Source organism: Myodes glareolus, chromosome 22, assembly GCF_982192425.1.
Source record: "Myodes glareolus chromosome 22, mMyoGla1.1, whole genome shotgun sequence".
NCBI lineage: Eukaryota > Metazoa > Chordata > Mammalia > Rodentia > Cricetidae > Myodes > Myodes glareolus.
The window spans coordinates 22,488,997-22,516,300 of NC_142047.1; the positions used below are offsets into that span (position 1 = coordinate 22,488,997).

The 27,304-nt window shown below is 42.3% G+C and overlaps 1 protein-coding gene across 1 annotated transcript; it reads right to left on the reverse strand.

Annotated features, from left to right (window-relative positions):
* Positions 1-1,581: 1,581 nt before the first annotated feature.
* LOC148118472 (carboxylesterase 1E-like) lies at positions 1,582-26,534 on the reverse strand. The gene is made up of 14 exons (XM_087900215.1): positions 26,399-26,534; positions 21,243-21,447; positions 18,446-18,596; positions 15,621-15,754; positions 14,229-14,382; positions 12,370-12,474; positions 11,665-11,769; positions 10,936-10,974; positions 8,731-8,871; positions 7,043-7,123; positions 6,643-6,790; positions 3,291-3,422; positions 2,239-2,311; positions 1,582-2,005 (listed from the first exon to the last, which is right to left on the reverse strand). The coding sequence occupies exons 1-14, from the start codon at positions 26,451-26,453 to the stop codon at positions 1,834-1,836; spliced, it is 1,695 nt and encodes a 564-aa protein (XP_087756341.1). The 5' UTR covers positions 26,454-26,534; the 3' UTR covers positions 1,582-1,833.
* Between the last annotated feature and the right edge of the window lie 770 nt (positions 26,535-27,304).

Below are 27,304 nucleotides of genomic sequence, written 5' to 3' on the forward strand. Positions count from 1 at the left end.
ATTTTCTGTTAGAATCATATTCTCTGCTGGAGTCAGGTAAAGTCTGGTGTGGTTTGTTTCTAAAAGTATTTATTCCAACCAGACTATTTAGAAACAAAGAGGCAACTAAGGAATAGTGAGAGCAGGGAGACAGTCTTCCCCAGGGAAGAGTACAGCAATTGGCTGTACTCCAGGACCAAATGGTCAGCCCTGAAAACATACAAGTTACATCACACAGACTAAGCAGGTTGATTTTATGCATTTAGGTATATGTATATGCATATATATATATATATATATATATCAAAAATTAATGAAAACAGAGGCCATGAATTTGAAAAACAGAAAGAAGAGGTATATGGGAGGAGCTGGAGGGAGGAATGGAAAGGGAGAAGTGATATACTTACATTATAATCTCAAAAGATTACAGGGTGTAGACAAAAAACATTAGAAGAAGACAAAAGAAAAGAGTCCACTTACTTACAAAGGCAAACTCATCAGAATTACAGGCACTCTGGGAACAAAAGAATAAATAAAATAATAATAAAAAAGCATAGAAGTGTATAATCTAAGCCCTGAAGCAAATAATTGCTACCCAGGTTTGTCAAATTATCTTTACAAACTGATGGAGACCCAAAGACCTTCCATGACAAACCCAAGCTTCAATCAGACCAACTGTGACAGCACTGAAGATACTTAGAGCTGTTGTACACACAAAGGAAGGAAGCGTCAGTCATAAACAAGGCTTTGAGGCGTCTCCCCTAAATCTTCCAGTGATGACCCTTGGTTGTCACTGCCCAAGCATGTTTCTATGAGGGCTGGTGTCTGGAAATTTGCCTTGATGCCTTCTCAACCCTCACCTTCAGGCCTGCTCTTCACATGTCTCCTAACTTGATGCTTAATGTCTGATCACTGAAAGGTGGCACCCAGGAGTGGTTGATATAGCGTTAGTCTGGCTTCAAACATGGGGAGGGCTCCTAAATTCCAAATATATGGATTCTCAGTGACTTTGTCCTTCCTTAATAATAGAGATTGCCTATGATCTCTTCCTAGGACAGTTTCTTACCACTCTTTCAAGGATATAGGTTTTTCTTGTTTCTCAAGCCCCAAGAACTCTTAACCAGGGCCCTGAAGTAGAGAATGGTGTGTTTTCTCAAGTGGTTGAAAAGCTGCATTCATTAGAGTAGGCATCTGAGCAGGGCTGCATACATGCACAGCTGGAGATGGGCTTTCTAAGGTCTTAAAACCTGTATCCTGTTTTTCCATGAGCACCTAACATACATCCACAGAGAATTCAGTGGTGGGAGTAAACTCCTCCGTAAGTATGTGGTTCCTGGGGATTTTAAACAACTCTAACACTTTATTTAGTAAGCCCTCACGCTGGCCACAGACTACCTGACACTTTCGTAAACTCTCATTCTGGCCACAGACCACCTCTGACGCTTTAGTAAACCCTCATGCATCCTCCTTCTGTGTTTAATGATCTCTCCCAGCAGGAGATGGAAGATGAGTCAAAGTTCACATTGTATTCTTCTTGAAAAATATTTCTTCCTAAATTTGGGGGTAAGCATTTGCCAAACTACACCCCTACACAGAGGCATCTTCCTACAATAGTCTCTATTTGTCTTTCTCGATCTAAGGTAGGTGGAGACAGACACTGAGTTGGTCTTAAAATGGACATTTATCCTCCAAATTGAGGCCACAGGTACAACCATTCCCCTCCCTGTCCCCTGCCCGTCCCCATAACAAAATTCTCCAATCTTCTCAATGATTCATCTTTGGCCATGAAGCATCTTCTATGGAGTAGCTTTATTTTGACTTTCCTGGGCTCCTGAGGCTGGAAGAGTTTCCCACTCACAGCTCAGTGTGTACTGTCTGTGGTGACTTCCTGGCCCTGAGCTCAGTCCAGAAGGTCACCTCCTTATCTTTCAGTCTCTGGGCTTGCTGGGTGGTGGCTCCAATGTGCAGGTACCCTTCTTTCTGGTCATACTCTGGCCAATATGGCAGCCCCTTCCCATTGGGGTTCCTGGAAACAGAATTTCTTAAAAGTTACTGTGTGGTCCCACATTCATATGACATTTCTAGGGATTCCTGGTTTATCTCTGCCAAAGGCTTGTGCACAACAAGAAATTGGAGTGCACCGTTGTCAGAGCACTGTGGCTACAGGGTGAGAATTGATTGCTTATACCTTAAAATCCACCTCTTCCCAATAGTCACATCCTGCCCAATAACTTGGCAATGTCTTTGTACTGTTCTTACCCATTCCTAGCAAAGTTGGCCCAGAATTTCATCACCATCTTGCTGAGGTTGGTCTCCTCTTCTGAGGAATTACCTGTGGGAAATATGATTATCTATATATAATATTATATTACTTATTATATAATATATATAATATATAATATAATTATATAATATTACAACTCAATATGCAGTTCATGACCCAGAAACAGCTTGTTATAAATGCAGAACATGGATTCTAACTCAACAATTGCTGAGTCCAATTATTCATTGCAGGAAGGCCATAGTCAGCTGGTGTGCACTTTCAGTTTGAGAATGAATGATCCAGGACTCAGTAACAGTCATGCTCTTCATTCCTAGCTGGCTTTGTTTTCCGTACTCACCATCCAGTTCTTCCCTACTCTGGCTGCAGATGCTGCAGTTCAATCATGTCTTGTATGAAAGCATTTCTGGTATGTTGTCTTTTCTCAAGATCCCCTTCAAACTTCCATAGTCACAGTTTGAAAAAGATATTTGAATATAAAAACATCCTAAGACATACCAAATTGGGAGATGCCCAGAGTGTGTTATCAGCAGCCATTGAAATGGAACAAATCACACGAACTACTGAGAATTAATGTATTAAAGATGTTCATGAAAGTGTTTGTAAAATATTATATTATTTGCTATAATATAAGTACAAGACAAATTTTAGATAATAGGTAAGCATATAGACAGATGCACATGACATCAAACTCATGATCAGCAACTGCTTGACATCTTCTTAACTCACATTCTGATATGCCATTTTAAGTGGGAAATCAAGCAGCAGAATTCTTATCTTCAGGTGGGGAAATTTGGAAGACACATCTCTGTTAGTTATATTAGTGGTCAACAACCTGATATAAAGCATGATACCTTCCCTGTGGTGTGCTGGAGTGGGAGAAAGCCTCGGCACCTGACAGTTTAGCTCATTCCTGTTACCCTGAGTTGGGAAATAAATTTTAGGAGAGGAGAAAGGTGCTCAAGGTCACAGAAGCAAAACCAGAACCCAGATCTTAACCGCCAGCACACAGGGAGCGAAGCACTGTTACCTCTTAAAATCGGGGCTCCGAAAACAGAGTAGAGTTCATCTCCATGGTCTCCCATCACTGTCTTTGGTTTCAAATCTGATGAGAAGCTTGGGTGATATTGAAACTCGTACATGTAGGTGGTGGCTCCAGCATCTGGGGAGACATGGATTCATGCACAGTTCATGTTACCAGGCGTGTCCTTGGATGGGGTCGTGTGAAGGAAGCCCTGCTCTGCAGCGGAGCAGAAGACATCTTACACCACCTGGACGCGCTCAGCTGTCATGAAGGGGAAGTGGAGGCTTGAGTCAGGCATTCATGGACTTTAAAACTAGTGAATAAAATGCACTCCCCAAAAAACCAGATAGGAATTCATGGTAATGTTCTGGTGCAGGTTCATTCCAGGAAGACTTACATCCACGAAGCATCTTTTAGTCAGACTGGTGTTGAACACTTCCCCATGTTTCACTCACTCATTTCCAGAAGTGCAAAGCAAATCCAAGTACTTGCCTGAAAGTGCTATTTATGTTTTTATTTAATGTTTTAAATTAGCATAAAAGTAGTGGGCTTCATTATAATATTTCCACATACATTTTGTTTTATTTGTTTCTTTACTCCACTGCCCTTCACGCCTATTTCTACCACTTGCTTGTGCCTTTCCTTGTAACCACACCCTGCTATTCTACCTTTAGAACAATGCCTAACATTGCCCTCTTTCCTCTACCCTCTCCCTGAGGTTTGCCTCTATTCTCATTGTCCTCTTTCTAGTTTATCTCCTCCATGCACATATACATACAATCTTAAGTCTAAACTCCACATGTGAGGGATTCTCATCATATTTATCTTCCTAAGTCAAGTTTATTTTACTTAAACATGATTTCTCATTCAGTTCATTTTCTTGCAAATATGATAATTATTTTCTTTATAAAATTCCACTTTGTATATGCCACATTTTATACCTCGTTCATCCATTTGTGAAGATCTAGGCTAGTTCTACTTCTTCACGATTGTGAATAGTGCAGTACTGAACAAGGGTATGCACGTATCTCTGTGATATTATTATTATTATTAACATTTACATTATGCAGATAGTGAATAAATAAGTCTTTTATGTATCAGGAATAACACAATGTATAAAACTGCCATTCAGAAGAATAAAAATAAACAAAAACTTACTGATTAATTAATTGATTATGAGTAGACACATCTTATAGAAATGAGTAGAGCTTTTAAAGGTGAAGTAAAGAGATACTAATGAATAGCATGAAACCTGTTAGCACAAATGTCAAAGATATAAATAGAGTTTAGGACACTCTAGAGCTGTAATGATCTTGCATGTGGCAAGTGAAATCCAAGTCCTAAAGTTGAAAGTCAAAAATAGCACTAACAGCTATAACTAATACAAATATTCTATGACTAAAATAAACTGTCCTTACAGAATGATGTGATTTCTGACATAAAAGACATAAAGTATGTGGAGTTGAGGCAGGAAGTAGAAAAACAAACCAAGCCTAAAACTAGAGAAGGGAACAAACAAAGGTCAGAGAGAGATGACCTGTGAGGGCTGGGAATGCAGTCCAGTGACAGAGTTCTCACCGAGAATGGTCTGGAACTGAATTAAATAGCCAGGAAGAAAAGGTGGGAATGGGCAGAGAAAGAGACAGAAAGATTTGTGAGAGCCTAAAGGTTTAAAAGGTTTTGAGGATAAAAATGAAAAATCTTACACTAGTTGCCACAGGAATTCAAAAGCTCATGAGAGATTATTAAAAACAACTGTATGAACACAGATTGGATTGCCTTGAAGAAGGAGGTGAACTGCTAGTTCAATACATCTTACCAAAACTGAACTAAGAAGAAACAGACATCTGGAGATCAATAATGAATGAACTTGAGTTAGTGATTCATGTTTTTCATCCAAGAAAAGGGATGCTTTTCCTGAAGGATCACAACTAATATTTAAAAAACTGGAAACCATGTATCTCAAATTCTTACCAAGATTCATCAAAAGTCAATGGAACATTTCTAGCTTCTTTTCCAAGAGGACAGAAACACACAGATATGAAAATAAGACAAGGCACTACAAGAAAAGAAAACTAAACCAAGTTCCTTAATGAATACAGATGGGAAAATACTCAACAGAACACCAGCAAACCAATTCAGTGACATATTGGACAGATAATTTACCATGGTCAAACAGTACTTAGACTTGTGAGTTTAACGCACATGGAGACTATGCTACATCATATTACAGTAGAGGACAAAAACAGGCACCTTGTTTTATGCAGAAAAATATTTGATAAAACTTAACTTTCATGATTAAAAAGTTGACCAAATAAAAGAGATGGAAAACATTTTTTTTGAGACACACACATCTTTTTTTGAGACAAGGTTTCTCTGTGTTGGAACTCTGTAGACCAAGCTGGCCTTGAACTTACAGAGATCAGCCTGTCTCTACCTCCTTGAGTGCTGGGATTAAAGGCATGCGGTCCCACAACCTGGTGTGAGATGGAGTATATTTTGACACAATAAAGGTCATGTGTCTGGGGTCAACATAATCTCCCAAAGTACCTACAAATAATAAGTAAATAGAATAAAATTACAACAGAGGAAATCAACAAACGAAAATCAAATAATGTTTCCTCATACTAAAAATAAATTGTCTCACTAGGGAGATGTCTTTCCTGACCTCTTCCTGCACTTTTCTCCTTACGTGTTGTGAAGTGAGCATATTTCCTCCACTATGTGCCCCAAAATGATGAATCTCACCTCAGGGACACAACAGAAGAGTCTTCTCTTCACATACTGAATCCATGACTAAAATCTCTTCCCTCACAATGTTTACGGCAGCCATCTTGTCTGGGCAAAGAAGCCTGACTTCTACCCCCAGTCCTGGTAACACTAGGAGCCCTTTGCCTCAAGGTTTTCTCTGGTTACTGTAAACTGCTCTTCCCATATGCAGCAGGTCAGAGCACACCAATGACAAATGAGCAATGGTAGATAAATATCCTTTCCTCTTGCTCAGAAGCAATAACCCTAAAACCACTTGTCTGATTATTCTCAGAGTTCCCCAGTGCCAACTGCCCACAGTGGGCAAGTGCTTAGCTGTGCATCACTGACTGGCCTCCATCTCCTTCCTGCGTTACTCTTCATCGCCCTCAGTGATGTTCCCTGGGATCAACTTGAAAATTAACTGCTTATAATTGCAACCTGCCTGAAGAGCCTGCTACTGCCAAGAACTAAACAGAATAGAAATCTTTCTGTACCAAACTTTGAGGCCTCACCACAAGGAGCTTCCACATCTGCCGATCCTCAGAGGTTAGCAGGTTAGAGACCAAATCTGGGCAGTGTGTTGCCCCCATTCCACTGCTGAACTCACCTCTGTAGTCACGAGACACAATCACAGATGGTACACCGAACATCACATCCGCAATCAACTCTAGGAACAAGGCTCTATTTCTGACTGGGTCATCTGTGTCCATTGAATACTCCTCCATGGCAGCAGGAATCCCACCTTCCGGTATGTTCTGAAATGGATGAGCAAAATGACCACCTCCAGCTGAGCAGTGTGGCTTTTCCAGCCAGTTGAGAACATTTCATTGGTTGTGAGTTTTCTGTATTCTGTATAGATCCCCCCCCCGAGGTGACAAAATCATAAAGTTGGAAAACATGGGTACAGAGCCCAAGTATGTAATGTATGAGAGAAGAAAAAGAAAAAGAAATGGTTGGTAATTTGGGCCAGTCCCTCAGCCAGTTACCGTGGACTGTAGGATGCTTACAAAGAAATAAGCAGTCTTTGTCAGGAGCCATGTGACCATCTTCCTGTCCAGTTTTACATCAGTTGGTGGGAATTCCATTAGCTGTTTAAAAAATAGTTAAGTGTTTGTGAATTCTCAGGAATGACTAGGAAGAGACAATCAGGAAAACCATCCTGCCCACTGGGAGATGACGACTCTAGCTCCTCATCCCTGGGTACTTGTTGACAGAGGTTTCTGTCCCACCAGGTCCCACGGTCATTCAGTCCTGAAGAAATACACAGAGGCCTACTACATTAACTATAAACTGGTTGGTCTATTAGCTCAGGCTTCTTATTAACTTATTCTTACATCCGACATTAACCCATTATTCTTGTCTGCCTTAGCCATGTGGCTTGGTGTCGTTCATCAGCGAGGCATTCTCCTCTTGCTTCCTCTCTGTCTGGGTGACGACTGAAGACTGAACTTTTCCTCTTCCCAGAATTCTCCCATTCACATTGCCCTGCCTCTACTTCCTGCCTGGTCGCCCCACCTATACTTCCTGCCTGGCTACTAGCCTATCAGCATTTTATTAAACAAGTATAAGAAACAAATCTTGACAGGGTAAAACCATTGTCTCCCAGCAGGTACGAGTCTCCCATGAGTTTAACAAAGATCAGTAAAACAAGGAGATTTGTCTACAGAAACTGAAGGAGTGAGATAAAGACACTTACATACTTATTTATCAGGCTAGAGGAACTATGCTCCCCTAGGCAACGGGAGAACATGTAGACAGGGGTTAAAGTCGAAGCAGAAAGCCCAGTGACAGAGCAAAGGGCTGGGCGCTCACCATCCCCCTTACAGACATTATAGCTGGGTTCTTCAATTACATCTGAAATTCCCCAGTAAGGGTTGCACTCTCAGCATGCGCTGACCCCATCAAGAACTCTACTCTTGGAACCCAGATTCCAGCATGCTTTCAGCAACTTAAGGCACTATGAGCCCCTGCTATAGCTGCCTGAGAAAGTCCAATGCTTTCAAGCAGACATTACACTTTCTCTAAGGACAACCCACTGATAGGAAGACTGGTTTCTGGCATCTTTCTTACATAAGTCACTATCGAAAGTGGCAATTATATTCCATCTTACTGAAAACATCCCCAGTCTTGGTGTCAGGAGTCTGAGTCCAGGTCATCTTTAATCCTTCCCTCCCTGTTATCTCTTACTGGGTAAAACCTGCCCTGTTTCAACCACTGTTAGCGAGTTCTGAATCTCTAAGGAAGAAAACCTCTTTTTACCTATTAGAAACAAATCAGTCAGATCACCTTTCTGAACACTGTCCACAGGCACTGAGAGGACCCATGGGATCCATGAGACTTGAGGGGCCGAGTACAAGTGGGTCTTTCTGTGTCCAAGCCTGATGCTCCTGAACTCTCAACTGCTTTCTTGATTTATTTTGGTTATTTCACCGGCACAATTACTGCCTCTCCAGGCCCAAGAGGCCTGGGAAAAGCAATGACAACATGCTCCCAGGCCAGCACTTCTCAGATGACAGGTGACAGGTAACTGACAGATGAGGCCCAAGAATGTTACCATGGAAGACGCCACTCATATCAACAGGGACAGTTGCCCTAGACACCAAACAAGACTTGAACAAAGACCTTATGGGTGCACAGTTGGATGGATACTCGGAAGGGGGAGGGGCACCTGTCAAACAGTTTTGTTCATGCTCACGGTTGGCAGGATCCAGGCAAACTCTTGCTTGTTGATTCCCACTATAAAGGGGACAGTGTTGAAATTCTTCTCAGCCAGAATCTCTTCTGGGGCCTTGGGCAGCACCACTCCATCGATCACAGTTGGTGTAAAGGGATAGTACTGGGGAAAGAGCAGAACAGTGTCCAAAATAAATCACCCGCATCTTCTGCTCTGCCTATCTAAGGGGGCAGCTGTAACATAGACCGCGTGACTGTAGAGAGTGGCCACAGACACTCAGGATCCTTAGAAGGGAGCTAGAATCTAGAGTTACAAAGGCCTGATTAGGGACGTCTATCTATATCAGGGTAATGGTGGCAAGGAAGGGGTAGAGGGGCTCCTTGACTCAAATTAATCCTGTGTCAGGTATGATATATTTCAACTGTAGCATATTATCCTAGAATTAATATTTGTTGTTTCTGACACTATTATAGTGAGCTATTCTGCACTGTTCCTTAGGTCTGTAAGGTTGTCCTGAATGTTGAATCAGTGGCTCCTAAACCTTTGCTTCAGGGGAAATGCAGAATGTAATTCCCCTGAGCCTCTCACCACAATGCCAACACCCTTATATGATATGTGAAGTCCCATTTAAAGACACATCATATATCACATAGTTTTTTTAAAAAAATAATTAGTTGACATAGGATTTAGTGAAACACCAAGTGGGCAGGACTTATTATTTCTCCCACCTCGGTGACATAACACCACATCTCTTCAGTTTCTCAATTATGCTCTACACTACAAGTTCTTCAAGGCTGTCATCCTTATGTGAAGTTTAAATTCATATATCCAAGAATTTAGATGGTTCCTTACCTTTTCTAAAGTGTCATCACACAGTGTAGGTGACACATGACAACTGCCCAGAATGGCCTCTTCTGCAAATGTCTTCCCCCTCTTTTGGGTGCTGTTTCATCAACACTGACTTCCTGCAGGTCTAATCCCAGGACTGTCTGACCCATGGGGCAGAACACCACAGAGTGAGAATTCTGTCCCCATTTTTCACTTTCTCTTTTATCGTAACCATGACAAAGACCCAGGACATAGTGCAATATTTTTTCTACAGTACCTTCATCCTCCAGGATGGAATTTCCCAAGAGGGACAGAGCTATGTTCCAGCTCAAAATCATATCCTGCCTCATAGCAAAGTACTTTTTAAAATTTTGTTAAATAACTAAACCAGTCTAATCCTGGCCTCAGAGACATCTAAGGGAAGTGATGGGTTTCTTGGTGAGGGAGTGACCAGGACAGGAGTGTAGGACGCTGATTTCACCATAACTGATTTCACCAGACTCTGGGCATTGCTGGGGGGGTGCAAGGACAGGAGGCCTGAGATGGAAGAATCTGCTGGATTTTCCATGCTATAAGACACAGTGTGGTCTTCAGGATTGACATCTCGGGCTCCTACCTACCTACCCCCTGAGCCTTTGTCATGCTAAGAGGTTTGTGCTCAACAATGGCTCCCAAGACTCTTCACTATAATCTCATCCTTCTGCTAGTGGAAAGTTCTAGGGTCATCCCTTCTCATAGGGCCACTCTTTGATCAAGAAATGCAATAAGAGAAGGATAAGAAATTGTTGAAATGCAGTGTGGTTCTGAGGGCTTCATCTGTGCTAGTAACATAGCTGATAGGTTGCAAAGCTGGTATTCTGGTTTCTCTGGGCTTTTGATGTTTTGTTTGTTTGTTTGTTTTGGTAGTAGGTGCAGGGTTGTACTAGAGATCAAACCTAGGGCCTTGTGCACATTAGGCAAAGTGTTCTAGTACTGAGATGAAGCCCAAGTCTACATTTTGATCTCTTTGAAAGGCAGAAGCATCTCTCCTGGGTACTGTAATCCAGCATTACAGTACTAACTGTTCCTGAGACATCCTGACAACACTGTCAATTTCACGCTCTCATGCCAACATCAAGACCAGAGCAACCAGGAGAAATTTACAAGTCGCTTCAGCTAGATACCCAATACCTTGAGTTAGTCAGAATGGTAACAGTGTGGCAAATGCAATGAATAAACTATTCGAGGAAATGGCTGCGCCAAATGTTTCTGGGGCTGTACTAACGATCCAGTGGCTTTGCTGCTCTTGGCCTCAACAGCACACACAGAAATCCGTACGATTCCACCGAGGGCAATTTTACCAACTGTAGTTAACTGAAGACTAACGCTGTAAGGGAGCAAGCTTTAAAACTTCCTTACCTCTTGGGTATCTTCTTGTAAATCAAACTTCAAGAAGTTCTGTGGAAATAAAGGCACATTATGGTGGTCAGCTTTCCTGATATAAAATCTGATCATTTAGTCTGTGCTCCTAGTTCCTCCTTGGCTGATGTAAGAGAACCCAGAATGGGATCCTTTCTGCCAGGAAACAGGCACAGAAGAGGGAAGTCACAGAAGAGAAAGCTTAGGAATAGATTCTCAGTAATACCTCCAGAGCACCCAGATCCAGGAACATATTAAGACATTAACTACTTAAGGATTCTATTCCAATCCATCTATTTTCCTGCCCAAAGCTTCAAAGAATAGTGTGCTCTAACAACAGAAAACTCTGACTCCTAGAAGCTCACGGACACTCATTTTCAGCATGTGTGCACGTACATACACACACACACACACACACACACACACACACACACCAACAACTAAAGAAAGAGAGGTCAAGAATTTGAGAGAAAGCAAGAGAGAGGAGGGGCATGAGGAACGAAAGGAAAGGGAGAAATGATGTAATTATATTTTAACTTCAAAAGCTAAAAAAGAAAGCACAAAATTTGTAGGTGGCACCATTGGCTGACACTGCTCCCAAATAGGTAAAAATAAACAAATAATTAAAAGTTAATAAAAACCCCTGTATCTGGCACTTCAGAGTCAGATGAGAGAAGGCTGGATGAAGCCTGGGTTGAAGCCTGCAGAGAACGTTCACTACTCACTCACCATTTTCAGCGTGACCTCCATGAGTTCATCCTCCGTCTTCTGGCGCAGGCAGTGCACAAGGACAGCAGATGTGGTGGTTTTGCACCCAGCAGTAACAGCAACTTTCTGTAAGAGATATCAGGCAACCGCAGAGGTCAAGAGCAGCATCAGTATCCAGCATTTGTGTAGACAGTGGGCTCTATCCTAAGTCCCATCTCTAAAGACAGCGAAGTGTTCTTGAAAACACTCTAGAGCAGCTGGTGTAATCTCTGGGGCCCATGAGCTGCTTTTTCTGGCTTAATTACATATCTAATTCTGGTTCCTTGTTTTCAAAATGAACAAAATATCTCAAGGAAAGCATGAACAGACAGTTGAAGAGCCAGGACCCAGGATTCCACCGTTTAGTTCAGACCCGTTCCCTCACTTAGTGATCATTTGACTTCAGCTTCTGGCACCCAGTGTACAGGAACTAACACAGGTGACTTGCGCCCTGGCTCAACATGCAACCCGTGCAGAACTGCAGGCCATCTGAGTAACACGATTCAGAGGGAGACTGGCCAGGCACCTGCAGAATGTGGCTTAGGTAAGGCTCTAAAAGCTCCTCCTGTTCAACCAGTCATACTTCAGGAATCCCTTGGGTTGAATCTCATAGGCAGAAAGACAACCCTGCCCAGACCCCAGGAAATCAGGAGAAAGGAGACGAGAGTTGTCCAGTGCAGAGCTTACTTTAGTCAGTGAAGAGACATCCTTCATAAATAAACCAGAAGTGAAGACCACACTGCTCTCAGAAATGGCTCTATGGAAGAGGTTCTTGGCCAGAGGAGACAGCACCTGTGGGGAAAGAGGAGAGGAGGAAAAACTTTATACACACAAGAGAGTCAGCTTATCCTTTTTATAATCAGTTTTGAGATTATAGTTAGATAAATTCCCCCTTCCCCTTCCTCCCTCCAGCCTCTTTCACATACCCATCCCTTGCTGAACTCTCAGATTCGTGGCTTCTAGTTCCTTACTTACTGCCATTTAAGTCTCCTTCTCTACCCCCTTCCTTCCCCTGCCCACTCATCGAGGGACTGCAGCGCTCAGTGGGAAGGAGGGAACCTCATCTATCCTGGCCTGCTTCTGCGACCTCGGATTGGAGATCCCAAATAAAACCTCAGTGTAGTGGAACCAGAGTGTCCACTTAGAAACAAAACAGAAAGTGTACAGGTGCCGACACGATGATCAAAACCACCTGAAAGATAGTTTGGGCAATTCCTAGCTGCAAATTCTGCAATAGAATATTTATTACTCAGAACTTACCCTAAAAAAAGGTGTCCTGATAAAAAGGACTGAGGATATAGCTTATGGAACAATGAACAGAAAAGTGAAAGAGAGAGGGGCAGGGAAGTGTGAAATGATCAGAGGTGCAGAGGACATTTAATTAATATTGTACTTATTATAATAGAAACATTTGAAATGTTTCTTCAATACCCATATATTACAACATTAGGTAAATAAGCAATTTCTCACTTTTGATGTGGAATAGTGTGAAATTATAAATCAGAATGTTATGTAAGAATGTTTAATGTTTGGGGAGATATTTATACAACATTACATTATTAAGGAAAGTGTCGCTGTAATAAAGAAATATAACTAGACTGTATGAGTCAGAGAATGGATAGAGATATGATAAAGAGATGATGAGCGATGGATTGATAGATTATGGGCAGATGCATAGATCAAAGGACACATGATAGGTGTGTATATAGATGTTGTAGATAGATTATATAGATAGATACATACATTGATTTTTAGATGATCAATAGATGCAGATAGATCATAGATTGGTAAATGTATGGGTTGAATGAGGGGGAAGGGAGAGAGAACGAGAGAGAGAATAGCAACAGATACCTTTGCTTAACTGTGAGTTAGCGCTTAGTGTTTTTATGGGCCACAGAAATTTTCTATTTCTAAGCTTCTCCTAGAGTTTCCCTAAGTTCCATTCCCCACATCAGTAAAGCATTTATATCTTCATGAATTCGTGTCCCACATCCCCCGTCAGGGCTTACTCGTCTCACTTCCACCCACTCTACTTCTCACCTACCCTCCAAGCAAAACCCGTCCCTCTGCTCCAGAGCCAGCTGCCCTGCCTCTTGGGTACTGAAAAGTCACAAGAACCCCTTGGAGTTCCCTGCTGACTTTTGGTACTTGAGGTCATAGCATGTAGATCTGCCTTGGAACCTAGAAACTGCTTCCTGTCTGTGGTTTTTACTCAACTCTATTTCCTGTGAGAAGTGGGGAGTCTTGATGCTAAATGATTAACAAGGTGGAAAATCAAGCAAGAGAGAAGACTAAGATTGTCGCTGTCCAAGGCTGTAACTGGACTGGCTTATGGCTCTGGAAAACAAAGTTGGACAGTAAACTTTCAAGACGATAAAGACTTAGTTTTTTTCCTTAGCTCCTCCCCATCTAGTGTTCTGCAACGAATATATTCCTGAAATTCTGTACTGAAAGGAAAGATGCTCTGGTCCTTGGAGACGGCTGATCTCCAAGAGGTCCCATAGCAAATTCACCAAAACTAAGCATGGATTGGCAGGGACACTTACAAGAACAGAGACGCTTTCACTTCCTGCCGACTCTCCAAAGATGGTCACAGAGCCCGGGTCCCCTCCAAAACTGGCAATGTTGTTCTGGATCCACCTCAGTGCAGCCACCTGATCCAAGTGACCCCAGTTCCCCCGGCTGTGTTCATCCCCTGTGCTATAAGAAAATAAAGGCGGACATAAATAGAATAGCAAGGCTCCCATCCCGGGTCCTTTTATTGTTGGAGAATATTATTTTAAGATGTGTTACTTTTGCTTGTGTTGCGTTTGTTAAAACACCTGATGGTCTAATAAAGAACTGAATGGCCCATAGCGAGGCAAGAGAGAGAAATAGCTGGGGCTGGCAGGCAGAGAGGATAAATATGAAAAGAAATCTGGGAGAATAGGGATCTGGGAACGAGAAAGGAAGGAGGAAGACTTCAGGGGCCAGCCACCCAGCCACCCAGCTACACACCCAGACACTGAGTAAGAAGAATAAAAACCAAACGTAGACAGGATAATTTAAGTTAAGAAAAGCAGGCAAGAAACAAGCCAAACAAAGGCTGAGCATTCTTAACTAAGAATAAGACTCCGTGTGTGATTTATTTGGGAGCTGGGTGTCACTCCCTCCAATCCAAAAGAGTAAAACAACCAACAATATCAGATAGACTGGGGGTCCTCAGTGAACCCTCCAGAATTCGGCTATGCTTTAATGCCTGATGTAGAGGATTTCCCCTGCCTCCCATCCCTACACTGATCTTTGTGGGGCTCTCGCTGTTTCTTTTAGCGATGGTGTACTGAGAATCCATCTTCCATCCCACTGCCCTTAGGGATATAAAAAGACAAACTCTGACTATGTTCATTTTGCACTGCAGAACACAAGCTAATAGATTCAAGGGGTATATGATGCCACTAGGAAAAGACAGTCACAAGGAAAGAGGCAAAGGTAAAATCATGAGGCAGTAAGAAACATCCCTCCATGGTCTCTGTTTCAGTTCTTTTCTCAAATCCCTGCCATAACTTCCCTTAATGATCAGCTATGATTGGGATGTAAAAGCCAAATAAACCCATCCTTTCCTAAACTGCCTTTGGCTATGATATTTTCATCACAGCAATGAAAAGAAAACCAAGACAATAACCCACCCCTCACTTCTCTCCAGCTTACTGTCTTCCCATGTGCTTTGCCCTTTTATCCTACAGATTTAAGTTCATTTCCTCCACTAACGCATTGTAAAGTGGAGCCATTCATCGCCCGACTCTGCTGAAGTAGCCCAGTCTATTGCTGGCTTTGGGCCACCCAGATTCCGAGCCTAATACTTCTGTCTTCTTTATCATCAATCAGTTTCAGAGATGTTGCTATATTTTTAAAAACTAAGACAGGTCTAATAAGTCAGAAAAAGAAGTCCAAAACCCTACCTGAAGAATCCCCAGATGCCCAGGCGGTACTGAATGGCCACCACCACCACGTTTTCATGTGCAGAGAGGGCCAGTCCATCATAGGTGGATGCCCCACCCACTACTAGTCCTCCTCCATGGATCCACATCATCACCTGGACAACAAGAAAAGAACCATCCTGGTCACAGGAAGTAGAACTGGGGAGGAGCTCATGTGTTTTCTGGCTTAGTTTTCTTGGCCAGACCATGGCTCTGGGAAACCACCACTCAGCTTCCAGGAGTGGCAGCTGGTTGCAGAAGGAGTCTCTGTCCTCATCTCGTGTGGCTAGGCCCGCGAGGCCATCAAAGTCACCATCCTCGACTTTCCTTCACGGGCCCGCCCTTTACAGTGTGTATCCAGGTCTTCCCAAAGTAAGAAGCACTATTACAGGAAACAGAGCAGGCCAGGGATGTCACGTGCTCTCAACCACTGCACCATCCTGACGCCTAAAAATTAGCAAGGGGCGGTATTCAAATTTTACTTTCAGCTCTGATAATGCTAGCATATGTGAGGATTGTCTCAAGATCCACACACATCCTCAATGGTACCCCTTCCCAGTGTTCTCTTTCTCTATCGTCTCTGCACACTCAAGTTCTACCCCACCCTGCTAAACCCAGTTCACATACACATCCTCTATAAAGTCTTTAGTCATTTAAGTACCTGAGTGCCTAGAACACATCAAAGACTGCGAGAAGACTTGAGACAGAAGGAGGATACAATGATAATTCACAATTTCTGCATTTAAAAAACTCACGTGACAGAGAACTGAGAGAGGATAAAGTTTATAATGTTGCATAACATTATATATGTTATATATTTATATAATATTACTGTTAAGTTGGGAACATAGTCCCCAGCCCCTGGCATCCATCCCAAACTCCCTGCCCTGGGAGTTGCTTTGGTCTGAACTCCAAATCCCAGCATGCTAGAGGGTATTTAAGTGAGCTCCCAAAGGAGAAACATGTGGTTTGGGGTTTTCATGGGCTTCCTGCTGTCCTGTCTCCCTGCCATGTGCTTGGCCACCCGAGAGCGTCTTACTTAATAAAACGATGGGCATTTAGATTTGGTTTGATTTGACCTAATTGGATTTCTTGTGCCAGCAGAACTGCCCTTTTTCTTATCAATTACTAATAAAAATAACACAAAATATTCAGTGAGAGTATTCTGAGTAATTTAAAATGATTACCTACAATGTAGTTACTTATACGGTCCACCTTGACAGATAGGAAAATAGATAAACATGAAAGATCACCCCAATGAAAGTTGGAGATGGGACCTGGAAGCTGTCTGGCCCCAGTGACTTCACACTGAGTTCCCATCTCCAGCAATGGTTCATGGTCACAATCCAATAATATGCTGCTGGACTGAACTGGGGCTCCTGAAACTCTATGGCATTAACAAAGAGTAAGGGCATAATCCCTTCTCTCTGATACATCGCTGCTGCTGTCCTACCTACTGAACCAGGACTGGCTAGACAGTCACATCAAGTGGTCACAGGAATAACTTCTATGTGAGGAAAAGAAACTAAGAAGGTAAGACATGGTGTGGTCTTTCAGCAAGTGAAATGTAGACCAAGGATTCAAACCCAGACCCTGAGGTCAAGGTCTTGTGTGCATTACTGGAGCGGGGGCCTACCCAATACCCCCAGGCTCCCAAAAGTCCCATTTCTCCTCCTATAGAACTGATTATGTCCAAGAAAGGACTGAGTCAAACTCGTCTTGAGTAAAACCTGAGATCAAAAACTGGTGGGCAATGACATGCTCAAGATGTTATGATGTGTATGTATGTGCAGACCACAGGACAAGTCTCTCCATAATGGTCGGTGTTCCTATTTCCTATGACCCAGAGGCTGACTGTGTAGACACACTGAGTCCACAATAGAGGCAAATGATCGAGTGGAGTGAGACTTATTCTCACCGCCTCATGCGAACTACACATGTTGAGGACCAAACACTATTCTCACATTACAGCCTCTTCCTTCACCTCTGAGTTCTATCCTAGAGGATTCTGGGAGACGGGGTGGGTTCTCACACCCTGTCTTATTCCACTTCCAAAGTCATCTCTTTTACAGCAGTCCTCCCCAGGACTCTGGCCTACAACTGGCAGCCTGCCCTATCCCTGCCTCTTCATGTTTCTATAGGACGTGCTGACTCACTAGGCCATCGGCACCTGCCAAAGGCAACTAGGGAGGGGAGAGAGAAATCATAAAATCACAGGGAGTTGGCAACAGACAAGAAGAGTGCTAATGAGATTGCCCAGAGTCCTCCCTCCCTACTGCAATCAGGGCCTTACCTTAGAGTTTCCACCCGGAAGCTGTCACAGACAATGTGGGGGAAAAGGCAGCACACCTCTCCCTTGCCAGTCCCTGCCTAGGAGCGCAGGTGTGAAGATAGAAGACCTAAGCCCTTGTCCTGTGACCCCCTTTTGTGTGCCCTCTTCCCTACCCGAGCCTCAGTTTCTCTACCTGTGTAGAAAGGCTTGGACTATTCATTTTTCTCTTTCTGGCACTAACATCATTGTAAATTGTGTCTTAGCTGCTCTGGGATCAGATTCTAATCTAATAACTGAAAGTCGTCTTCTTCCTGTTAGTAGCATAAGAGAACATGCAAAAATCAGGTTGTAATTCCAGGTGGGCAGCAAATCTGATGTCTTGGGGCAATGGTGAAATAAGGAACACTGTGGTGAGGAGACCCTTGAATCAGTCTGACCATGGTACCCTGTGTCCAGTTGCCGTTGTTGCCTCCTAGTGGCCCAGAGATCTGGATGCTGGAGCTCATGAGTCTGAGTCAGTGGGCTGTGCACTTACCGGCAACCTGTCCCTGTTCTTCTTCATCAAGTTGGCAGAAGTGTAAATATTCAGGTAGAGGCAGTCTTCAGAAAACTCGAGATCAATTTTCTCCTTGCGGTTCGTTAGGAGGTCATGGACTAGCTTCCCTGTCACTGCATCTTGGGAACACCTAGGAGGAGAGAGAAAAATAGCAGATGTTCCTCCAGAACAAAGCGGAAAACACCACCTTGGGGTGGGCATTGCGCTTGAAGGCTTGGCGCTGTGGATGGAGCTAGTTTCACTAGACCAGACTTGGGTGTAATTGGTAAGAGGGTATCTAAGAATACTAATGGGAACCCTGGGGGTCTTAGAGTCTCCCATCCCTGAAGATGGAGAGAAACTTGTTGCCTCTCCCTTTCCAGAGCCTTGGGATGCTCTGGGCCAAGAACAGAAATGCTCATATAGTGCCCGGTTCTGGGAGATGACGTTCCCATACTACCAGTACATGGCTCTGCCCTCCTATGTGCTTTAGACAGTGGGCTGCAGGATATCTGTGGTCCTCTATACTCTACGTCTTGGGAGACTCCTATTAATGCAAAGGGTTCCCTCCGAAGGCAGCCTGTTGCCGGTCAGGAGTGATAGCTTTGTGTACGACCTCACAAGAACTGCCTTTGAGTCCTGCTTCAGTCATTGATGAGCTGGAAGGCCTTAAGTGAATTCATACTTTGCTCTGAGTCCCAAACTCCCAGGCCCATGTGAGATGAGGGTCTAAGGGGGTTGCATATCTGGTCTTTTATCATCTTCTTATTCCAGCAATCACTATTGCACTCTCTGATAATAGATTTCAAAGATGAAATGGTAGCAATTGTGTCTGGTACTGATATAAATTCTCCTAATGTACAAACTCATGTGGCAAACCATCCCTATACTTGGAATCTACGTTTACTTTCAGGTTATAGATAAGAAAACAAAGACAGGAAAGTTTGAGAGTTTGCCCAAGATCATGCAGCTAAGATAATTCAGGGTAAGCAGTGCTTTAGTTCAAGTAAATTATAAGTAATGTTATCAAACCTTATGTAACACAGGTGGTGTGTGTGTATGGCCTCTGTATGTACAAGAAACAGTGAGGCTCTCAGTGCCAGGATGACCAAGTTGCCAAGTGGTGGTAATGTGAAGCCAGAAAAGGCATGTGTAGATGCCTATTCTATGTAGGCTTTCTTATATCAACAAAAGTAAGGAGTATAGTACTCATAAAAGCAATAACTCAAATTATCAAAATGAGGAAAATTCAACTTCACTAGTATTCAGATAAATTCTACAACACTAAAGTATATTTATTGTTGTTCCAGTTTTTATATTATTTGCTTGTTTACCCAAGATTCACAAATTATTCATTTTATTTATTTTATTTATACATATGTATATGTATATATGAGGGTATACACACAGTGTGAGGGTGCCCATGGAAATCAAAAGGTTGCATTGGATAGCCTAGAGCTGGATTTACAGGCAGTTGTGAGTCACCCAGTGTTGGTTCTGGGAAATAAACTCTGATCCTTTGCAAGCTCAGCAACTACTCTTAATTGTTGAGCCATCTTTCTAGTGACCACAAATTATTCTTTTAATAAGCCCAAGCACTGGCAGGTGTGAATGAATCTTCTCATGTCTAAGGAAGAAGCTGACATACTTGGATATTCCTGGAGGGAAACTTAACAAAAGACTCTTACTCTTTCCTCAGAAATGTTATTGCTTGGCACTGACCCTAAAACAGTTATTAATATGTGCAGTTATTAGTCATAAGATCATAGTGTTATATATACCATTGAGAACCCCAAAGACAACTTAATTACACCATATTAGAGACTGAGTAGATACGTTGCAGTTCATTGTTAGATGTTGGATTGTTATCAACTGTCAGACTGAGATACTTAGTGTCAGAGGGGTATTGACAGAATGAGTAAGCCAGGCAGCCCCCTATGCTATCCAAATGTATGATCCATTTTCTGGAAACAGACCACAGGTAAATAAATAAGATTAATGCTATGATACCAGTTCTGTGAATAGAAACATTGCATGTGGTTTTTGTTTTCTTACATTTGCTTCTGTATGTTTCTTGACATGTCTGCCATACTCATGAATTATATTTGGTATCAGAACATAAAAACAACAGATATGATGTCGTAAAAGGAAAGAAGGCAGCCAGAGGTGGAATCTTGAATATCCTCAGATAATCCTTACCTAGTAGAAAAATAACATCTTAACCGTTAATTTGTGAATGTCTTGGGTTCTCTGGGGGTGGCTACAAGGCCATACAGAACTGTTGATTTTTCAGCCATCTGATCAGAATAATCGGGGCACACAAACCATTGTTCTGATTGTTAGTGGATAGTTAGACATGTCCTGGACAGGCATTCCCTACTCCATTTCCCCACCAATTCTTGGCAAAGAAGAGAGAGCATTAGGACAGATGACACTGGAATATCTCGTTTTCTTGCCAATCATATTTTAAAACGTTGCATTATTTGTTTGTTAACTCCTGTGCTTTCTCTTGTCTCTCGTACGGAAATATAGTTTAGTCATTATAGGACTTTAAGTCTGGTTCATTAACGAATATTCAAACTAGAGAATACCTGGCTCACAACAGGTGCTCAATGCATGGTTGCTGAACACAGGACTACAGAAAGTTATTATGGTTCTAAAATGATTCATTCTATAGTATTCCCGAAAGATTCCAAAGCAATGTATAGTAGATGAGAGAATTGTTTGGATTCCTTCCTACATCACTCAGAAACATATTTCTTAGTGAAAGAGGCCCCAAACCAGTCCAGTGACTTACATAGGCGGGTAGGAGGTGGCATTCTTCACGAAGCTCCAGGGCTCTGCAGGCTGTGGTGGAGCAAACCTCAGGGATCCAAGAGGAGGCTTGGCAAAGGGGACTCCCAGGAAGACGGCCACAGGTTGTGCGAATCCTTCTAAGCCGACATACTTCCCCAGGACTTTGCCATGAACAGTGTTCACCACAGGTGGTGAGGATGGGTGTCCTGGTAGACAAAGAGAGGGCACATAAATTCATTAGAAGGAAAAGGCCAGACCTGGGTTCTAGGTGGATTGGGGTAGTTTGATGATAGTGTGGCATTGAATGAGTCACTTGAACTGTCATAGCTCTCATTTGCCTCTGACACAAAAAGACTAAGAAGAAAACTGCCCTTATGACAGAGCACTAAATGAAAAAGTAAGCTGAAATTGGAACTAGAAAAGTATCCATCAAAAGGGCGCTGCAAAAACAGAATAGGCTAAAATAAACAAAACCTTGACTTGCCTCTTAGAAGTCTCTGGAAACTCTTAGCCAGTAAGATCCTGGGCAAAAACACTTGTTGAATGAGGAAACAAACAAGGAGTTACCCCTTATCTCAGAATGGCCAGGCAAATGCTGAGACGAAGGAAGTGCATTCTGAGAGTAGAATCAGGAGTTAGAAGAAAGGAGGAGGCTTTCTGATTGGTGTCGCCACATTGGAACTGGCACTTGAGGTAAAAAAGATGAAAGGCAAAAAATATCAAATGGAAAAAAGAAAGCAAATTTATCAAACGGTGCTGGCATAACTGGATATCAATATGTAGAAGAATGAAAATAGATCCATATCTATCACCATGCACAAAACTCAAGTTCAAATGGATCAAAGACCTCAACATAAAGCCAACCACACTGAACCTTATAGAAGAGAAAGTAGAAAAAACACTTGAACACGTTGGCACAGAATACCACTTCCTAAATATAACCCCAGCAGCACAGACACTGAACAAAAAGTTAATAAATGGGACCTCCTAAAACTGAAAAGCTTCTGTAAAGCAAAGGACACAGTCAACAAGACAAAACAACAGCCTACAGAATGGGAAAAGACCTTCACTAACCCCACATGAGACAGAGGTCTGCTCTCCAAAATATACAAAGAACTCAAGAAATTGGTCACAAAAAGAACACATAATCCAATAAAAAAAAAATGGAGTACAGACCTAAACAGAGAAATCTCAACAGAGGAATCTAAAATGGCTGAAAGACACTTAAGGAAATGTTCAACATCCTTAGTCATCAGAGAAATGCAAATCAAAACAACTCTGAGATTCCATCTTACACCTGTAAGAATGGCCAAGATCAAAAACATGGATGACAACTTATTCTGGAGAGGTTGTGGGGCAAAGGGAACACTCCTGCATTGCTGGTGGGAGTGCAAGCTGGTAAAACCCTTTTGGAGGTCAGTGTGGTGATTTCTCAAAAAACTAGGGAACAACATTTCTCAAGACCCAATAATACCACTTTTGGGTATATATCCAAAGGATATGTGCTCAACTATGTTCATAGCAGCATTGTTTGTCTTAACCAAAACCTGGTAACAACCTAAATGTCCCTTGACCAAAGAATAAGGAAAATGTAGTACATTTACACAATGGAGTACTACACAACAGAAAAAAATAACGACCTTGAAATTTTCAGGCAACTGCATGGAGCTGGAAAACATCATTTTGAGTGAGGTAACCCAGACACAGAAAGACAATAGTCACATGTATTCACTCACAGGTGATTTTTAAGCATAAAGGAAAGGAAATCAGCCTATGAATCACAATCCCAGAGATCCTAGACAACAATGAGTACACTAAGAGAGACATGCATAGATCTAATCTATGAGGTAAGTAGAAGAAGACAAGATCTCCTGAATAAATTGGGATCATGGGGACCTTGGGGAAGATTTGAGGGTGTGTGGAGAGGCAGGGAGATGAGAAGAGAAAGATGTAGAACTCAATAAAAATCAATAAAAAAGGAGAAAAAAGAAAGACGAAAGGCTGAGGGATAGCTGAGCAAGAAGAAATAAGAATAAGACAGAATAGCACAGGGCATGGCTACGAGGGGAAGGTGACCTGAACATGTGACTGTTTGTAGAACTCGGTAGGAAAAGCAAGATAATCTTAGATGAGAAGGCAAAAGTCAGGGAAGGGAATAACATTAGGTTTCATGCCATGGAGTAGAATACAGCAATAACAGTTTTGGTTCCAAGATCACAATGATCTTCTAAAATATCCTGGTGACTCTGTGTTGGGTCATCTAAATGTAAAGAAAACTGGCTATCAGGCCCTGTCTGAACCGTTGACTCCATTCTTGCAAAGCAGACAATCTTTGCTCGTGTCCTCAAGTTTCCTCATCTGTCTTCCTTCTACCTGCTGTCAGATCTGAAGTGATAAACTTGATCTTTCTTCAAGAGGCAGAAGGACATTCCTACACTTCACCATCAACAATCCCTTTGCTTCCTCGTTTGATGACTAGTTGTGTTGTTAGAATATCATTCATAAGAAATGAGTCCTCTTGCCTTCACGTTGTTCCCCATTGTATACAGATGGTGTGGATAAAAAGTATACATCCTTAAAATGTGCATGCAAAAGAAAATTTTACACACCATCAAATAGAAAAATAGTTTGTGGCACTGAGGAGTCTTCATAGGAAAGTATCTTATAAAATATCATCCATGACACATGACTTCAATAACCAACATCATAGTGGGTACATTTGGGTTACTTTTCATTGTTTCTGCTACTAATTACTGTAAATAAAACCAAATGAAGATTGGAGTAGAGATGTTAATGGCATTTAGCTAATGATGTTTTGATTTAATGGCATTTAACTAATGATGTTTTGACTTAATGGCATTTAACTAATAAAGTTTTGACTTAATGGGATTTAACTCATGATGTAAGTTTTTACTTTAAGATCTTTAGTATATAGGAACATAACTCATCCAAATCTAATATGAGCTTTATAGAGATAAGAGCAAGTAACACTGTAAACACTTTGGATAAAATGAAGTTATAAGCTTGGGGCCTTGCCTAATGTCATTAGAAGTCAACCCTACATTTTTCTCCTTTTGTCATTGGTGTTAACTATTCCCATGTCACTTGAACCAGACTTCCTGGAAAACCTGGGCATGAAAAGATCTAAGACGACAACACTGCATGTTGATTGTTTTCATGAACTTTAAGAATTTTTTTCCTGAGTATAGGGTCCATGAATAACTAAGAGGAAACTGGTCTGAAGAAATATAAATAAATATATGAGAAATGAAGTCTTGTTACCTGCCCTGATGTAGGGCTAAAGAAAAGTAAAAAGCAGTATACTAAAGCGTGAGCAAGTGATGCTGGCTCCTTATAAGATGAAGGCACTGATCTACCAAGCAAATATCTCGGTAAAAGATGCCATTAGCCAGGTGTGATAGGATGCACTTGTGACTGAGACTGAGCTCCGAGGATCACCTCTAGAGTAGACTAGCTTGGGATAAATAGTAAGACAAAAAGAAGCAAAAAAGAAAGGAAAATGTCTCTGGGTTTGGTCCTCTCGGTACCGGAAGAAGGTGAGGAAGGGGCAGGTGGAGTGGCATTTGCGGCGAGAGTCACAGCATGGGTGCACGTGACTCGAAGGTAGAGAGAGGAGGTGTAAGTGAGAGATCCAGAGATGAAAAACAGGCACGAATCCGGCTTAGAGTGAGAGCAGTCACAAGAGCAGTGTCAGGAGGACACGTACCGTGAAAGCCAGGGCTATAGAAGAGGAAGGATTGGCAAAATTGTTAAATGTCAGGTTACAAATCACTTAGGTATAGAGGGACATTATTAGTTCAGTGATGAACCTTCCCTCATATCAGTCAAAGTAAAGTGTGTTTGGATTTAGTGAGAAGAGGAGACAAGAACGTTACCAGCAGTTGACAGTTACCTCCTATATGCCAAATTTACATTTCAGTTCATTAATATTCCCCAAAGTCTTGCTAGGTACTGTTAATTTACCTGCTTAACAGTATTTGGAAGTATGAACCTCCAAAGGATGGAACTGGAGTGGCATTGCCTGGGTGACCAGCAGTGCAGAGGTATTTGTCTCTATATCCCTTTCTTACTGTTAACACCGTTCTAGGCTTCCTCAGTATCTTATGTCCACAGGAAATATAAACCTAAGAAAGGATGAGGTTGTCAGGTCCCTGATGACTGAGCACTTGCTCTGGATTCATGAGCCAGAGGTGAATTTCTGGACAACTCTGAGGAGAGTATGTTTTTGCGAGTCTCAATTTCTCAGCTAATGAAATAGAGCGACCATATGTTGAGACTCAATGCTATACTATATACTAACTGTGAATGTAATCTGTGAGTCTGACGCTTTCCCTTGTAGGACCCGTTACTTTGCAGGAACTGTCTATCACTCTTAGGATCTATCCAATCCAGTCAGTGTTCCTTGCCACTTCCCTTAACCAGACCTCATAGCGTGAACCACGTCCTCTGCCTTCATCCCCTGAATCTTACACCACACAATCAATGCAGGCACTGCTCCCTACTTTCCCTTGCAAGTCAAACAGACCTTACACCTATGTCTGCTGCTTCACCTCTCCGTTCAGAGGAGATCCTACAGAGCAACTTGCCAAGACTTTCCTGACTGAACCTGGTTCTTCCCCTTTGCCCCTCACCCAGTTCTGCGTCCCTTCCCTTCAGAACACCTAATAACAAATGCCTTTCCCGTGGCCATTAGATCTTGATGTGTTGACCTGACCCTATCTTTTCTTTTAATCCACTCCATTTGGAATCTATCCTTATTTATCCATGTGTTTCTTACACTTTCTCTCAACAACCACCATGATACACACTTTAGAAACAACAACAACAACAAAATCTTTCTAATCTACCCTACAGTCCAGTAAAGTAGGAAAACAGCTATCTTTGCCTCTCTTTGTGAGGCACACGGTCGACTACTTGCCTTTCTTCACCATCATGTGCTCCTGGGACTCAGAGTTATTATCCTTTTCTATCCCAGTGCATCCAGGTCAATGCCAACCCTGGTCTGGATCACCCCACAAGCAAACCCAGGTCCAGAGAATCAAGACCCTGCAGAATCTATCTCACCTTTGTTATATACTTATCTCTGTCTGTCTCTGTCTGGAGCAAGTATTTTGGCTTGTATTTAAAAGAACTCACCCAATGCCATGCAGGCTGATAGAGACACCAGAACCAGAGCACAAAGGCACATCATGGACAAACAGGCTTGCAACCCAGGGAAGACTTCAACTCAGATCTGTAATAAAGAAAAATAGAGTGGCCCCACCCATGTGCTGGAGATCCACCCAGAAATCTTGGCCACTAAACACATTTATATAATCTTAATGACAGAAAACTCCTCCTTCTCTTCAGAAGCTCCCAGGACTTTCCGTGAGATCTCTAAGCTACACCCCCTGTTTACTCTGCTTAACCTGAATGCCCACACACCCACAGTTTGGCCTCTTTTATTTGAATAGTCACAGCCCAACTCTTGGATTACAGATGGCCAGAAACTCTTCCAAAGACTTTTGATTCACCTTCTGCTCCCTGCCATGTTCTCACCTCAGTACTCTGTGAGCTTTCCCAAAACTGGCAGATGCCTGCGGAAGAGCAAGGCTTTGGCTGGGGGTCCTCACCATGGGTTAGGAATGGTGAGCGCCCATCACAGTCCCACAGGTGTTCATCATGGACTTCAGAACACATCTCTTAATTCCCTAAGCTGACAGTTTCAAGGTTCCTCAACTGTAAAACTGAGCTTAAATTTGATCCAGCCTCCTTAATGACGTCTCAGTTAGCTTTGCAATATTCCTGCCAAGTGGCCTGTTTGGCTTCACGCACAACCAAGGTCAGGGAACTCACTAGGTTTCAGAGCAGGCATTTACATATAGAATTCCTTTACGGTAAATGAATGCCATTTTCCCAAATCCTTGGCTCTAATTATTTTTCTATCCATTGTTCCATGTACATTACAGTTACTAAAATGCATGGCCCTTGAGAGCTGCTGTGGATGGGAAGATGATTCCAAGACACCCAAGACACACACCCTTTTCCCAAGCAACCCTCTGA